Genomic DNA, 16,906 nt, shown 5'->3' with positions numbered 1-16,906 from the left:
TTAATTTTTTTTTTTTTAAGCTTCCCCAAAGGGCCATGGGTGTCTTAGACTATTTTTTTTTTTTTTTTTAATTTTTTTTTTTTTAAGCTTCCCCAAAGGGCCATGGGTGTCTTAGACTATTTTTTTTTTTTTTTTTTTTTTTTTTTTTTTTAAATTTATGTTTAAAAGCTATCTAATGAAGGTTCAGAAACTTTAAAAATTACCTTTTTTTTTTGCTAACAATTTAAAAAAGAGAAACACCAAATCCTTACATTACACACCAAGAGAGTTTTTGGCAGCAATGCACATAGTAAAACATTTGCTGCACCCAAGTCAGTTTTTTATTTAGTTCATTAAACTTGGGTAAATATATCAAACTTTTTCAAAGAATTTAAGACAAATCCTGTTTTTATATACGAGAATAATTATGTTCAACCGAGCCTAAAAGATTTGAAAACTCGACGTCTAATCCTTAAGAGTTGAGTAACACGGACTACGTTATTTACTTGACTTTAGTAGGACAGCCCTGCTCTAAAGTGATGCTATGTCTCAATCAGGTTCAACTCAAACTTTGAATAAAACCAATCTTGAATATATATATATATATATATTTTTTTTAATTTTATTTTTTTTTTTATTTTATTGAGCCAATCAAATGTTTGCTTGAGCTTTAGGTCACGTTCTGATGGCCGGACATCAGAATATTTCTGGTAGAGCAAAAGTCATGGTCCCATCATTTACAATGTCTTGATCAACTTTAGTTAAATGATTTAGTTTGATTATTGATTCAATTATCTTCTCACATTGAGACAGTCGGCTATTAAAATTTATTTGATCTGAAATAAGTTAGAAAAACGCAAAAAGTACCTACAACTTTTTTCACAGCACTGTAAAGGGAACATAAACAGATTTGGACACAACTTGAGGGTGAATTGTTTTACTTAGTTCCATAACATCTAATCTAATCTACAATATCCCCAATCCTGTGTAAATGAGCCAGTATACTTACATTAGGCATGTTTACTATAATATTCCAGATCTATATAATTCAACCAAAGATTCCTCCGCTGGAGAAAAGGTTACCCAGTGAGGGAAGACAAATACAGGTTTGTTAGTTGTCTTAATTCAGTTCATCCAGCAGCTTCACTCATACAGCCACGTTTCCTGGCGCATCTGGAAAAACTCGATGGATGAGGAAGTAGTTGATTGAATAATTTCTTATTTTTGAAACAACGCCTGGTTTGCTGTAAGCAAACAGTTGCAGAATATTTGTCTGCGCTTCCTGAAACTGCCACTATACACACACACACTAACACACACGTACATTTGGCAAGTTCCTGCATCCTTCTCCCCAAGCTGACGCGTAAAGAATGTGCCTTGCGAACTGAGAATGTATGAGCCATGAGCTGCACACGCGACTTTGCACTGTGACGTTAAAATGGGGATTAAAAGGAGGATAAAGGATAATTTTATTCAAGCCTTTCATAGTGTGTGTTTACTTCTTTTTTTAGACACAGTTTTGCTTCTGTATGCTTTAGTTTAACTGGAGAAAACTTTTTTTTTTTTTTTTAGATGACACACAATGTGTAAAAGTATGTCCAGCAGTTTCTACTTACAGTGTCTGATAAACTGAACATTTTAAGTTTGTGAAAAAGTGAAGACCAAGAAGTGGCTGAAAAAAAAACCCATACTGCACTTTTGAATTTGATTTCAATCACTTTAAATTTGTATTACATGGAAGCCTTTCAGACTCGGTCTTACAACTGATTATTTGTGTGGTTCCCTTTTTTATCCGTTGTTTTTTTTTAACAGGAGATGGTTTAACAGGAGATTTCACACGTCTCGGTGTCAGTCGAATTGGGATGTTTTATGTTGAAGCCTCTTTTAAAGACGTTGCTTGTGCTCATGTTTAATACCTGCTGCATTGAATTTTTTCTTAATGGGAAGAGTGAGACACCGGTTCCTTGACAATCTTGTCAATATTAAGGTTTTTCTCAAAGGGAAAAATGTACAGTGCTGTATTGACACTTGACACGTATTTATGTTAGTTGTTGGAATTTAAGTTTGGGAATTTGGGAACCAAAAGAAAAATTGGGATTTTTTTTTTTTTTTTTTTTTTTTGTGAAAGGTACTTTAATCACTATAAATAAATATTTTACTGTACTGTTTCGTGATACATTTTTGCAACAGATGTCACAGTTGTGATTTCATTGGCAACCAGCATGTTTATCCTTCTGTGGCTGCCAACAATGGATAATTCTGTTGAATAGGAGAGCTTTGAGAAATTGCAGGTTTTATGGCAGCTGGTCACACACGGATGTTTGACATCTGCATTACAGAGGGTGTCGTTTTCTGTGGAAAATCAAACATGGTTCAGTTGCCAAACAGTCTAGTATCACATTTGTTTTCTTTAGGACAGATTGAAGTCCATTTCTCACCTTTGCTTTTCACAGTTGGAGAATTTGAACCTCGTCTTCTGCAGAAATGTTGGCACTGATCCACAACCCGCTCCTGCTGCACACAAGGATTAAATCACCAGTGAAAAAATTAGGCTAAAACATTATCCTATATGACAAAATGTAGTTACTGACAAATGTGTAATACTCTTTGAACTTTTAACATCGATTAAGAACTGTATGTGCAGTCAAGTGCCTTGATAAGTCGCCTAATGAGTGTAAGGAATTGATTTGTTTTTGATTAAATATTAAAGCCCTGCTGTTCTGTGAAGGTCTCAGAGATTTGAAAACCAAAGAACGCAGCAGAAAACTCAGGGATAAAGTTATTGAGACGTTTAGAGCTGCACAACATATTAAATCTCAATTGTCTTTGCTTGAATGCAGTGCTGGGTAGGTTACAAAGTGTCACACTCTGCATATTATTGATGTATTAAGTCTCTTTTTGGGATTCTAGCTGCTGAAGCTGCAGTATATAACTTTTATAATAAAAAAAAATTCCATACATGTTAAAACTGCCACCATGTTTTCCATCACCTCCCTGAATTATCTGAAGAAATGCACCACTCCCAGTCAAAAACAACCAATCAGAGCCAGGAGGAGGGTCTTAGTGCTGTCAATCATCCTCAATTGGGAAAGACTTGAACATTTTTAAGTGAGCTTGAGCTACTTTGCAAAGTAAAATATGCAAAAATATCTCTTTTGTCTTGCATCCTTTAAAATGCAGCGTGGTTCTGTGGTTGAGATGTGAAAAAGTTTTGAGCCGGATATACAACAGTGCAGGAATGTTAACTATATTTTCAACTGGGGAGAAGAAATAAGTCAACCACAGGAGAGATCTGACAAGAATCAACATGACAAGCTGACAGATCAAGGGTTGTTTTCCTCCCCAGTAGTTTCATGAAAAGCCTAAACAAAAAGTCTGAAGTATCTACTAGTTTTACACAATCCTACAAATATAAAACATATAATTACTCTAGTTGAGGTTCAAAACTGATTTCTAAGTTTCTGAAGCTCGTTAGCAAGAAAAGTGCTTTTTATTTGTCCTTTACACCCTCATCAATAAATCTGAAATCACAAGCTCAGAATTTTAATTCAAATCTCCCAAACTTCTTGATTTAATGATGTGAAAAAAGTTTTAATTACAAAGGTTTATATATATATATATATATATATATAATCAATATCACCAAAGCAAAAAATGTCCTTTCAAGTTCGTATAGAAAACTGGAGGCTTGTTGAGCAGATAAAACAAGAGAGTTGGTTATTAAACTGCCCTGAATAAATGACTTTAGACGTTGCAGCCACTCACCTGTTTCTTGTTTTAGCAGGTCAGCAAGAATGTGATCGGCATAATCTGCGCAAGACAGAAAATTAAATTTATTTTTGTAAACCCCCAACTTAAACACTGCCTTGCAAGAAAACGGAAATGTTTTGAGATTAATGATATAAGAAATGCTTACTCGATGCTGAAGCAGCGTGTCTCTTTCCCAAAAGACCCACAAAGTTGTCGTAGTCAGTGGGATTAAATCTCTTGAGTATTTTGTTTTCGCTTCTCTGAAAGCAAAGAGGAAACGTGCTGAGTGAGGTAAAGCATTTTGAGGGAATATCGGTAACACTTTATTTGAAGGGGGGTGAATAAGACTGTCATGACACTGTCATAAACATGACATAACACCTGTCATGAACATGAATAAGTCTTCATGAATATTTATGACTGTTGTCATAAAGTGTCATTCATTAAATAATGACACTTTTAATACAAAGTTGACATTATTCAAAATGTCTTTATGACAACTTGACATTAACCAAGAAATCATTACTGATATAAATTTGTTATAAAAGTATTACTGATTGCACTTTAAAAATTATGTAACTTTATGTTATTAAAGGTAAAGTTTAAACAGTAATGATTTCTTGGTTAATGTCAAGTTGTCATAACAAAGACATTTTGAATAATGTCAACTTTGTATTAAAAGTGTCATAATTTACCGAATGACGCTTTATGACAACAGTCATAAATATTCATGAAGGCTTATTCATCTTCATGACAGGTGTTATGTCATGTTTATGACGGTGTCATGACAGTTTTATTCACCCCCCTTCAAATAAAGTGTTACCGGAATATCTTAGGAAGGAAATAGTCCATTTACCTCTCTGGGTGGTTTATATGTGTCTCCTGTAGTCAAACATGTCACAGGAAACATAAGAATGACCAACACAACCAGGGAAGCAAGATTACAGCAGCTTCGATTTTCCTCCATTTTTCTGAAAATAAATCATGCAATTTAAAATGCTGGCAAAACATCAAGGGATTTATCATAATTGCTCGAATTTTAAAGCAGACTATATATTTAAAATATTTATATTTGCCAATCAAGAATGAGAATATTATTAAATTTGACTTGGTGTTTCAGGAAAGATAAAATTTCAATTAAAAATCTAAAGGAATTGTCCAATTTACTTCTAAAAATGCAAAAAAAATAATCTTCATTGTTAATAGCTACAAGCTGACGATATAAGTTTAATATTTGTGTTTGCGCTCGGTTTGTTCACAAGTACATCTCAGCAAATAATGGCAGATCATCTAGTTCTTGATTGAAAATCAAATTCTGCTTCAGGCCCCATAGTGCCTTTTACAGAAACCATCATGAGAATATTGAGCAACTTTGGAAAACATAAAAGCTGTTGAATTGGTATTTTATGGATCAGGACATCAATTGTTTGTCTGAAATAGAGGTTTTATGGTTGGAGAAAGTAAAAACAAGTAAAGTCCCTGCTTAGATATGTAATTTCTAACCAGGAAACAGTCCGGCTTTGTAACATGAAACAATTCATATGGTTGAGATGGGCATGTAATTAATTGATTGATTTATATTTTAGCTTTTCCACAGAAATTATTATTAAAGATTTTCTCTCTTATCGGGAACATGACAAAACCCTGTGGTTAATTCATCAAAAACATAGACTAATTTGAAAATCTATTTTAAATCATAAAATGCATCTTAAGAGTATGATCGGTTATTCAGCTCTCAATCATTCATTATTTGTTATCTTTCCTGTAAATGGCTCCCGCAAGAATGACAACAAGAGCTGCAGAGCACACAGCATACGCTTTTTGTTTGAGACTTTAAAAAACAAAAATCACAATTAAAAGACAAACCCCTTCTAATGCGTACAAGAACTTGCTACAGGATGTTTCTCTCTCCATGTTATAACATTTAGGAAATGTGTTGATATTGTTCTAAAATAAAAGAATGCAAAGTTTACCTTGTTGGAGTTCTCCAGCATAAACCGATCAGCTTTGCTTCTCTGGAGTTCAAGCTAAGCGACTCTTTGGGCTCAGGATCTCGGTTAATATAGTTCTTCTGAGCTCATAAGTAATCCGATTAACGCTTCACCCCCTCCCAAAGAAATGTAGCGCATCTCTGTCATCAGACATGTTTAATTAAATAACTTACTTCATGCGACATTTTGATGGAGTATTATTATCTTTCAGAGGGCAAATGTGTGTCAGTCATTAGTACTTATTTGAATTATATAAAGTACATTGAAATTATACACTGATTATTATCGATCATCTCTCTGAACCCATCACTGGTGACCTCATGAGGATGTCTATTAAGCTAATATGAAAACAGGGAACCACCCAAATAAAGCTGCCACTGCAGCAACATCAGCAGATCAGGCAAAGGTCACAACAATGAAAGGTCACTGTGTTATTGGATCATTCGCCTTTCAGGTTATTTGTTTTGTAAATATTCGACTTCCTCGTTGTTTCACATTTTCATGAGAAGTCATTTTAGTTGTATTGTGATTTGCTTAACCAACAACTTGAGGTTTACAGTAATTCACTGCTTAAAAGAGGCCATAAATTCACCAAATGTTATTTCAGCATCTTGTTAAGCGGTTTTAAGCAACATGTTCACAGGAGTTGCCTTTAAAATGTTATTTCTGGTCTATCAACCCAGAACATGAAATGTTTTGGTCTAAACTTACCCAGTGCAAAGGTGAAATATTTCCAAAATGTGGTGTTGTCTTATTATGAGGGAGAAATAAAAACATATATGGTTTTTGTTTATATTTTATTTCCTACCTCCGTCTGAGGAAAGCACCTTGAAATGTTAACCTGGTTTTTGTATCTTAACCCTTTCATGCATAATGGTCACTACAGTGGACAGCTGTCTAAAAGCCATTTTCTTGTGCTTCTTGTGGATTTTTATGTTATAAATGCACACAGACCACTGAAGTGGACACTAATGCATCATAAAATACACTATCAACTACTGGCCATCAGCTGCAAATACAAGAAATTAGTTTTGTTAAATCCAATATGGCCGACCGACCCGGTCCCTCCTTCTACTGTAGACGACTCTTGCAGGTAAAAAAAAAATAGTGATATCAGATAACCCGTAAAGAACAATACTACTGATGTATTTTTCAAATAACTTTGTATTTGGAGAAAATTACAATTGATCACCTAAATAAAAAAAAATATATATTTTTTCCCAAAATTTTCAAAGTCTAACTATGCCTGAATTTCAATAATTTCACCAGATATTGTCATGCTGAATTTAAATTTGTATTTGTCCACACAGACAAACCAAATACCCTTAAGAGAAAGTTTTAGGGTTATTCAAGATAAAGACTCGGTTATTTGAGTCAAAGTGAGGGTCTGAAGTTGTATCTACTCTTCAGCATGGTGGTGGCAGTGTCATGCTGACATAGAATCACCTCAGAGTTCTTCAGCTTCTTCTCACAACTGGATGTTTCAGCAGATCAATGATCCCAAACACAAACATACTGGGTTTGGAGAAGCAGGCAGACATGATGCTGGTGGATTTACTCTGACCTCTGCTCCATCTGAAATTCAAAAACTATGCTTGACAAAAAAACCATCCAATCTAAATGCCTTCTATCAATTTTGCTTACAATAATGGTTCAGTTTCATACCAGAATCACCCCAGAACCCTGTTAATGTCTGCAAAAGATTTATTCAGTGTACAACTTGTAAAGGGACATTTATCCAAATAACAGTGAAGCTGCATGTATATTCTGTTCCCAATGCTTATTATTTTGACCATTTGTGGATCAGGAAAAACCCACACTGCAGTAAGACATTATGTTGAGCAGCTATTTTAACTACAGTCAAGATTTTTTCCTTTATTACAACTGTAAAGTATATTAAATGATTAAATAACAGTGGGTGTTGGCCACAGGAAATGGTACTTGTAATATGGTTGACCGCAGCTGACCGTACGCCCTGCAGGCGGATGTTTGCTCTTCAGTCTACGCTCTCATTGACTGGTGTGTAAGAGTCCAAATAACTCCCACGCTCTCTAAAAGGACAAGTGGACACACTTTGACTGGCTTTCTGTGAACAAAAGCTGAAAACTTTGATTAATCCTCCCTGCCAGAATGATTCTGAATCACAAACAAACACGAATTGCTGCAGCAATGTTTCACTTGTTTTAATTTGGTTTGATTCCTGACAATGAATGTAATCTAGAGATCGATCCTTGGTGACTGGCATGAAAGTTTAAGCTTGAAAAAGACAAAATAAGTCTGGTGACGACAACTTTACAGTAATATGGAATTAAAATTACCATAATTTTACTCCTTTATTTACTGTGGGAAACAGCACAACTTGACATGTTTTAGACTTTAGTTATAATCATAAGAACAAAAAAACAAAAAACAAATAATTCTCATAGAAATAATAATTGTGTTATGCTGAAGAAATTGGTGTTGAACAAAGCGATATATTCACTTTACATTAGTGGCACTCTCTTCTGTTACAAACAGTAAACATATGTGAAACCCCAAGGAGAAACATTGATGCTTCATTTAATTAAGTTTGTATTTAATCTTTACACACTCAGTAATGGATACTGCTTAAAAATTCAAAGCTGTGAGCAGATGCAACCTTTATGTTGCATCCTAGAAGTATTTTATTTAAATTATTACAGTGTTTTTTTTTTAAATTATGGATTTTATTCACTCATAAAATATATTTTATTTGCCTATTTCTTTTTTTGTTCATGAGTTTTACAGAATCTGAGCTGCGTGCTACATCACGGTTTGTTGTGCAGTGGAAGTAGGGTTAGCCGGTGAGTGTAACGTTGTAGCTCTGGGAGAAGAAACTTTTTAACGGTTTTTGTTTCTGTGCGTCGGTGCCGGTCCGCCTCTGAGAGAACAATCAGAGAAAGATGCACACAGCGTGGGCCAAATAAAGTTGCCGAAACTGTTTCAAGATTGCAACATTTAGTAGCAGTGTTAAAATGCTGCTAATGAATTAAAGAGAAACGTTTCTCTACTACATCTCAAGATAAATTGCCCAGTATATAATATTGAATTGTTTAACGGATGAGAACACTGCAGCATAAACTGTATGTCTAAAAGAGGATTTTAATGTTTCGAGAAAGTAAAAAGAAAATACAGGACAAATAAAAACAGCCGCTTAATGGTTCTCTCCTAACATTAAGCAGTAGTTCATTGTAAGCATCTGTGTTAACATGGATATACAAAATTGTTCTTCCAATATTAATATTATTCTAAACATTTGTCTTATGATCAAACCAACTTGATAGAGACATTCACTGCAGTTTGCGACCAGTATTTGTTTTGCATTGAATCGACGTTTTGCTAGTTTCTCTCAACATGTGACTGCAGTCACATTATTCTTGTTATTTTGCTATTTAAAACTGTAATTTATTCTGCACATTTTACTAGGGGACTAATTATTAGAAACATAAATGTTCAGAGTTTTACTTAACGTTTCAAATGAAAGTCATGGCCTTCTGGGAAGCTCCTAAAATCTCCAACAGCCTCAAGACGATAAGTAGAAAACAAAACACTTTCAGGACATTCAAGAGTTTGAACAAACTCAGATGGGATCCTGGCTGCCATTTGTTTCTGCCACACTGCCAGCCCAGCCTTCAACTAAATAAATGTTTTCCTTTGTATGAACATAAAGTTCATTGTAACTTGGCTGACCGCAGCTGGTGCTATGAATCAAATATAAAAGTGCTCATAAAGTGCTGAGCAAATTAGCAAGCTGCCAGGAAGGAAAATCTCTGAATTACACCCATGTCTGAGTGTCACAGGTTTTTGTTACACTTGAACAAAAGGGTAACAAGGAGCGTCTTGTTATTTTTGAACAAGTGTGCAACACAAAGGCTCTTAAGTTCATTTACCAGTTCTCTGAGGAATCCCAGTTAATTAAAATTCATTAGCTCCGTTTAAAGAACCAGTCAAACCAGGCATAGATGTTTGTGCTCAGGTGCTTTTGACGTGCAACAGGCTCACAGTCTCATTGCCTCTTGCTACTTGGTTAAGTTTCAAGTCCCGGAGAGCCGTGTGAACAGCAGTCACATTTCCTCTGGTTTCTGATTGGACCACTCAGGCTGTTTCTCCTCTATTAACAGGTGTCAACTCACAGCTCCCTGCAGAAATAATTGCGTAAGCAGCCCCTCTAATTAACTTATATTCTTTATATATTACACAACAAGGAGGTGCTTGATTTTTCCACATTAACAGCTGAAACCCATGAGGCTGCTTTCCTGTGCAAAGTTTTTCTGAATTTAAATATTTTTCCTTTGTTTCTGCTTTTAAATAAGTAAAAAAAAAAAAAAAAGGGTTTGCTCTGTTGTGTGTTATTACAAAGTGATCACGAAATGAAACGCATGGAAATCATAATTTGGATAAATCTGCTTGCTAATTAAAGTGAAATGCAACTATTTACTTAAGGGCTGGAAGAAGGTCGCAAAGGGTTAATATAATCGTGTTCATTGTCACAATTTTATCTGTATTTACCTGTAATCTTTTGGCATTTTCTTCAGGGAGACAAGTCAAGTCTTTTCAGTGAGTAACCTCCATTTAAACAGAACTAAAACCAAAAATTAGGCTTTATAAAAACATAAACAAAGCACATGAGGAAGTCTTCTCTCTTTTAAATGTGCTTTCATGCCCTGGACCCATTTGTGACAGCATCTATTATCATAGTTCTAGCTGGCTCTGGTTTAGAAACAGATCGATCTCTGCTGTCACCGGCGGGACAAATCAGACAAGGATTTCTTCAGAAAACAATCTCAAGTCCTTTTTGGAGACACATCGCCCCCTAGTGTTGATAATCGAAATAGCTGCTAAACCAGAAGAAGAAAAAAATACAACAAAGTAGATAAACAGAGTAAACAGACAAAGATACTTAAGGTAAATAGAGACATAAATGCACAGGATCAGCTCTGATTCATGTGAAATCAAACTTGAACCAAGAAGCTGTGTCTGTTGTTGTTTTTTTTTTCCAGAACAAGAGGGATTTATGCAATTTAATATCTTCAGCACAAGCATAAATTCATAACAACTTGACAAAATGAAATTTCTTTAGAGCCTCTGAAAAATAGGAAACGGTTTTGGTAAACTGTGAAAAAGTAAATCATTTTTGTGCCTGAAAATCCCAGCAAAGTATAAAGACGAAGGAGGAAAACGACTGAATATTTTCTATCTAAACAGAGCTGAGGTGGTGTAAAGCAGTAGTTGGTCACAAAGCAAAAAATACAAATAAATAAAACCTTAAAATGGTTTCTGAGAATTAGAGCTGGAGTCCATATGATTTTGATATCATCACAATGAGACTGACATTTTCGAAAATATATAGGCCAGTCCTCTAATCAGAGAAATGTTCTAATAGAAGGCCGGCTTTGTAACTGTCTTTATGTGGCTCTGAAGGTTCAGGTCAGAGTCCAACACTACATCCAGATTTCAGGCCTGATCTCTAATTTCAGGCCCGAATGTGACTTTAAATGGATGAATAGAGAAATCTAGGTGCTTCTCTAGTCTGTTATGTTGAAAAACAACCAGTGCTTAAGTGTGAGTTCCTGGATTTACTGGTCTGTCCACATTTTTCACCCTCATCTATGGTCATGAGAGATAAGCGAATGAGATCACACATGCAGCTGCAGTGCAAGATGGACCAGAAATTAGAGACAAGTCATGTATTCATGTCATCTGAAGGGACCCCAGGGCATAGCTGCTGCGCTGCCTCAAAAGAAAATCACTTGATGCGGTTCATCTGATCTGGACGGAGTCTCACTTCGAATGTTTTCAATTTATTACATTTTCGTTTAAAATCCTGCTGCATTAATAACACTGGGCCTGAAGTGCCTTTCCATGGCCAGATCGACCAGAAGCTTATGTTCCAACTGAGCCCAATCTCCTCTGACCGAAGCACACTGTTCCAGTTAAAATCCCAGCAGAGCAAACACAACATGTTTGCTTTGGTGATGGAAGGACAGCGAACTCAGTTTCAAACATACAGACTGGGGGTTTGGTGACCCTAAATTATGCTCTTTCATTGAACATGTAAGACTTTTTCCATCCTGCTTGCTTTGCCTGGTGGTAAAATAAATATTAATCCTCATCCAGGCCTCATTATTAAACCCCAAAGAAACAGAAATGTAAGGATTACTTATCAAGACTGCCTAGAAACTAGTTAGTCTGAAAAAGTATAAATTACAAAAACTGTTTTCCTAGATTAAGTTTCTATGAATTGTTTGAGGTTGTGGCACCAGTGATTTTGTAAAAATGTAATGAAATTGATTAATAACTCAGTAGATTTGTCTAAAATTTCTAAAAGGCCTTTTTAGACATTTATACAAAGAATAGATGTTACCACTGCAGACCCCAAACGATTAAATCGAATGAAGGCAGAAAATAGATCCAAATAGATGCAACTCTGTGAAGAAATCCTGTCTTTACTTTCAAAACAAGCTCACTTTCTTTATTCCTCTTGTTGGCAGTGAAAGAGAGAAATTCGCTCACGGCGTGAGGAGTGGGGCGGGGGGCACTTTCTTTCAACTATGTGGGTCAAAAACAAAACCGAGCGGCTGCGTGAGAGTGAGCAGAAGGACTGTGGGGGATGAGTGGACAGACAAACAAAACTGGTTTAGACCACATGGACTTTCCCCACGTGAATCAATATTCAAGCCCTGCACTCCCTGTTGAGCAATGAGGCCAAGTAGAAAAGGCGGCTGAAAGACGGATGGCAGAGAGGGAGGGCTCTGAGATGCCGTGTTGGAGAAGCAGGTTCTGATTGGAGGCAGAAAAAGAGGCTGCTGAGAGAACGAGGAGAAACAGCCTCCCACGTCCTGAAGCCATCTGACACGCTGCGGTCTGCAAGACGTGGTTATTGTTAAGGTAGGTGGGATAAAATTATCTAAAATTAAGCAAAAATTTAACTTCATAGCTGTCAGGAACAGGATGACTAATGTAATTTGTGAGCGAGACGAAATAAGAACCACAAATTTAATGTTTTCATTTATTGCCATTATTGCACTGTTGCTGCTTTTGCATTTTAATTTTTTGTAATTTTTTTTTTTACTGATCTGATTTACTGTGCACCACGAAAAAAAAACAAAAAAACATCTTTGTTCATGATGTTGTTGAAGCCTTAAGCTGAATAGTTGCTGTGGCCACAAATGCAAGCAGGAGGAAGGCAGACGACAGAATTATAAGTTGAAGATAGTGATTAAAAAAACTTAGCAAAATGAATAAAAAATAAGATAAACTCAGTTTACAAAGTCACAAAGAGATCATAAAACAGAAACTATAACATTGAACTACTGAATTAAATATTTCAGCACACCGGTGCTGAAATATGCAAAACAAAATAAGTAAAAGGTCCAAACAATTAAAACATAATAAAAATCAAAGTTTTGCCACAACAGTATTTACGAATGTGTTAACGGAGCGAGTCGGGTCTGATTGCACATCACAATTAATAGACATGAAAACATAATTATCCTTTATTTTACGTTGGTAAACACAGCACAGCATGCAAAGTATGTCTTTGCATCCTTCTTGCTGTGTGCAGAACTGCATGCCGTTCACAGAGGTCTGGCTGCAAGTGAACTAAAGTTATAATGTGAACATCAACACAAGAAAAGGTGGCTAATGTGAACTGAGTTGGCCTAATTGACATGGAATGAATAAACACAAAGGGCAACTAGGAGAAACAGGAGCAAAGATACTAACCAGAACAAAACACAAAGGTGTATCCACCATTTGTACAGAACCAACAGGAGCCCACTGGGTCCTGGCAGGTGAAGCCACTATGACTGCAAGTCTACAAGACAAACCCGATTAATAATCATTTAAGATTATAATTTAACTTGTTTCTTTAACAACCTCTGCAAACCTTATTCACTGACAGCTATTTTGTGTCATCTTGGTTTTGTATTAGTGGCTTTGAGGAAGATCCCTGTGAAGAGAGAGAGGATGTTCTCCAAGCTGAAGTGGCTGATTCTGATCCAGCTCCTGCTGACCGAACAGAGCCTGTGCAGAGTCCCGCTTCCTCCACCCAAAACGGACAATCTGCTTCAAGCAACTCCCGCCAGCGAAGATGCTGAGCAGAAACAGGACAGTCGGGTTCTCCTTGCTTCCAGTCCACAACCAGGCAAATCTGAACCTACGTCGACTCGTTCTCAAAACGTGGAGAAGATCCGATCTGCTCAACTCGTGACATCGACTGTTTCGGCGAAGCTCCAGGATCAGATTCGAGATCACCTCCAGATTCGAGGAAGCATCAGCTGTCCGGAGCTGCTGCATGCCAGCGCGGTGGATGATCCGTTATCCTCTGTGTTCCCTCAGGAGCTGCTGGGACTCTCGTTGGTGCCTGTCCTGGTGGCGTCAGGCTGCCCACAGGAGGCCCAGCTCCTGTTGCTGAAGCTGTACGACCTGCTGGGGAAGGCTGACACTGAGGAGCTGCTGATGGATTTGGTGGCTCTTATGGAGAGGAAGATGAGCAGATCTACATCAGCATCGACTTCCGAGGGAGAAAAAGCAAGTCAGCATATAGATGGAGTGATGTTCAACATTCAGCAGCTGGCTTTAGTGAGAGACGGTGGCCTTGGATCACAGGAGGGTCACTGTGATGGCTGGAGCCGAGTGAATGGGACCATGCTACTGGGAACGGCTGTGAGAGGAGCTGCAGGTCGACTGGAGGACGCTGTCAGAAGCTGTGAAAGACTCGGAGTCCTGTGTGCCGGTGTGACCAGTGGTGGACCTCTCATGCCTGGAATGTACCAAGCCGTGTTGAAGAAAGGAAGCCGCATCTTTCCATCCACACCCCTGGAGTCTGAGTGCTGGATCCGCCGGTGCAGCTCCCAGGAAGAGCTTTTTCGATCCTCAGGTCAGCGGATGAAGCGCAGCCCGGTGAGGAGCTGCATCAACAAGGACGAGGAGCGCGTGTACAACGTGGTGGAGTGGATCCCTGCGGTCAGCACCCTCTATAGCCTGGGCACGGCGGTCTACTACGCCTCGATCAATTGCTCAGCAACGGCCAAGGAGAGAGCCATCCTCAGCGCCGTGGACCTGGGCACAGACGCCCTGATGGTGGCCACAGGTGGGACTGTCGGGGTGGCGGGGTACGCTGTGGGGGCAGGAGTGAAGACCGGCATGAAAGCTGGAGTCAAGTACCTGCTGAACTCCATGAAGGCAGAGGACGATGTGCTGGTGAACCAGTCCAGCTTGGAGAGGGGAACCTTTACTGTCGAGTGAACAAGAACACTTCAGGCAATTTGTAAAAACGCAGGAATACCTAATCGTTAAGTTTATTTGGTGGTGAAAAATCCCATGTGTAGAAATAAATATTTTAAACAAAAACATAGGTGGATAAATGGTTGGAAGTCATACTGCCGATAGTCTGTACAACAATGTTTCGCCTTTAAAGCTGCATTAGGTAACTTTTATAAAAGAAAAAAGTTTTATAGCATATTTTCTCAAACTTTCACGATGTCCTGACATCTGAACAGCTTAGCCTTCTTTCTGTGGTCCTTCTGTCGTCTGCACTCAGAAACAACCAATCAAAGCCAGGAGGCAGGTCTTAGCGCTGTCAATCACTGTATGTATGTGCTGCTCACACCCTCCCCTCTGATCTCTGCTACGCTACCCTCCTTCACCACAATGGAGCCCACATTGAACATGGATAAACAGATTTCCAGAAAGTTGTTTCTTCAGCATCAGCTCATTGAGCAGCACATACGCAAGCATGATTGGCAGTGGTAAGACCTTCCTCCTGGCTCTGATTGGTTGTTTTTCACTGGGAGGAGACGGAGGAGCTTGATTTGTTCCACAAATTATCTGTTCTATATTAAATTGTTAAGACATTGTGAAAGTTTAAAGAGATATTTAAAAACCATATTTTTTATGAAGGTTATTGTCATTAAAAAGGAAAGTGTAAATACTGCTGTAGCTAAGTTTATTTTAAAGTCACCAGGAATTTCTTACCGTGGGATTGTTTTCCTTTGGAATAAATGTATTAAAATTAAAGGTTAGAATTTTCAAAACGTTTCACTAATAAAAGAAAAATCTATATCTTAATGTTTTTCAAACTCTTGATTTGACAACATCTGTGAATAAAATGAATTATAAACTAGATTACTTCACATAAAGAAATAAATGTTTTTATTAATAACTAACTCATTTAGTTATAGCAAACTGTGAATATTCATTCTATCCTATGTAATGACAAACTATACTTCTTAGAGTTATCACCATTTTTTTTACAAAGTGGATATCAGTTTGAATTATCTGCACATTTTGCAGCAGCACTGAAAGACTCAGGAAAATAAACCTGCTACTCCTCAAACTTTGATCTCGACTTTCTGTCCTGCTTCCCTAATTTCCTTAACGTGACGTACATGGAGGGAAAGTAAACTGATATGTTAATATGCCTATAATTTGTATGTTTTTTTTATTTTAATAAATTGTATATTAAGTTCATATTCAGTGTTCTTTGTTTTAGTTTAGTTTTGTACTCATTTGTTTATTCTAGAAAACTTGTAAACAGAGCACCAGGTTTATGATAACAAAAAAAAAAGATGCTGAAAAAAGCTAACTAATCATCAATATTAGCTACAAAGCGCTGAACCATCCCCTTATTGATTCTTCCAAAACAGAAAGCAGATGCCAGCGCTCAGCATCTGCTCTAACTAGACAAAATGAGTCCCTACCTCTGCACCAGAGTGATTTATGAGCGGTGTGTCACCTCACAGTAATTCAGTAATCGTCAGCCTTGCTCTGATGAGTAGGATTGTAACTCTTCAGAAAAAATTTTGACCGAGACTAAAACTTGAAGCTTAGGGAGAGCTCTGTCCTTATCTGCATATGGTGCCTCGTGGCACCTTTATCTGAACCCTCCCTAAGGCCAAGCAGAGTGAAATACAATGAGCTCAAACATAAATCTGACTCTGCAGCTGCAACAGACGGAGTAAATATTTTTAATTGCTAGAGAGAATTTACTTTCAAAAATTCAGCTAGCATTTCTCAGAAGAAAACACATGGCATAGCATATTTTGCCATTTGTCTGAGTCATACTTTATGAGAATAAATAAAAACTGCATAAAAATGTGTTGTGTTTGACTTTAGGTGCAGCAGCTTTGTAGAAGTTTTCATACCTCAAGAACTTCTTTACATTT

The 16,906-nt window shown here is 37.3% G+C and overlaps 1 protein-coding gene and 1 long non-coding RNA gene across 5 annotated transcripts; one reads left to right on the top strand and one right to left on the bottom strand.

Moving 5' to 3' along the window:
* Positions 1–616: 616 nt before the first annotated feature.
* Positions 617–6,499, bottom strand: LOC106954439 (uncharacterized). Of its 4 annotated transcripts, none has more exons than XR_001426367.1 (5): positions 5,703–6,499; positions 4,586–4,700; positions 3,896–3,989; positions 3,745–3,789; positions 617–2,493 (listed from the first exon to the last, which is right to left on the bottom strand). It is a non-coding gene; the product is annotated as an uncharacterized LOC106954439 (long non-coding RNA). The 4 variants fall into 4 exon arrangements; XR_001426365.1 differs by having other exon boundaries at positions 617–2,490; XR_001426366.1 differs by having other exon boundaries at positions 3,745–3,989.
* Positions 6,500–12,326: 5,827 nt separating this feature from the next.
* Positions 12,327–16,211, top strand: apof (apolipoprotein F). Its single transcript, XM_015043922.1, has 2 exons — positions 12,327–12,626; positions 13,672–16,211. The coding sequence occupies exon 2, from the start codon at positions 13,707–13,709 to the stop codon at positions 14,985–14,987; it is 1,281 nt and encodes a 426-aa protein (XP_014899408.1). The 5' UTR covers positions 12,327–12,626; positions 13,672–13,706; the 3' UTR covers positions 14,988–16,211.
* Positions 16,212–16,906: the final 695 nt, after the last annotated feature.

This window comes from Poecilia latipinna, unplaced genomic scaffold (genome assembly GCF_001443285.1).
Source record: "Poecilia latipinna isolate Pla-1442-1.1 unplaced genomic scaffold, P_latipinna-1.0 Scaffold656, whole genome shotgun sequence".
NCBI lineage: Eukaryota > Metazoa > Chordata > Actinopteri > Cyprinodontiformes > Poeciliidae > Poecilia > Poecilia latipinna.
This window is presented reverse-complemented; position numbering and strand designations above follow the sequence as displayed.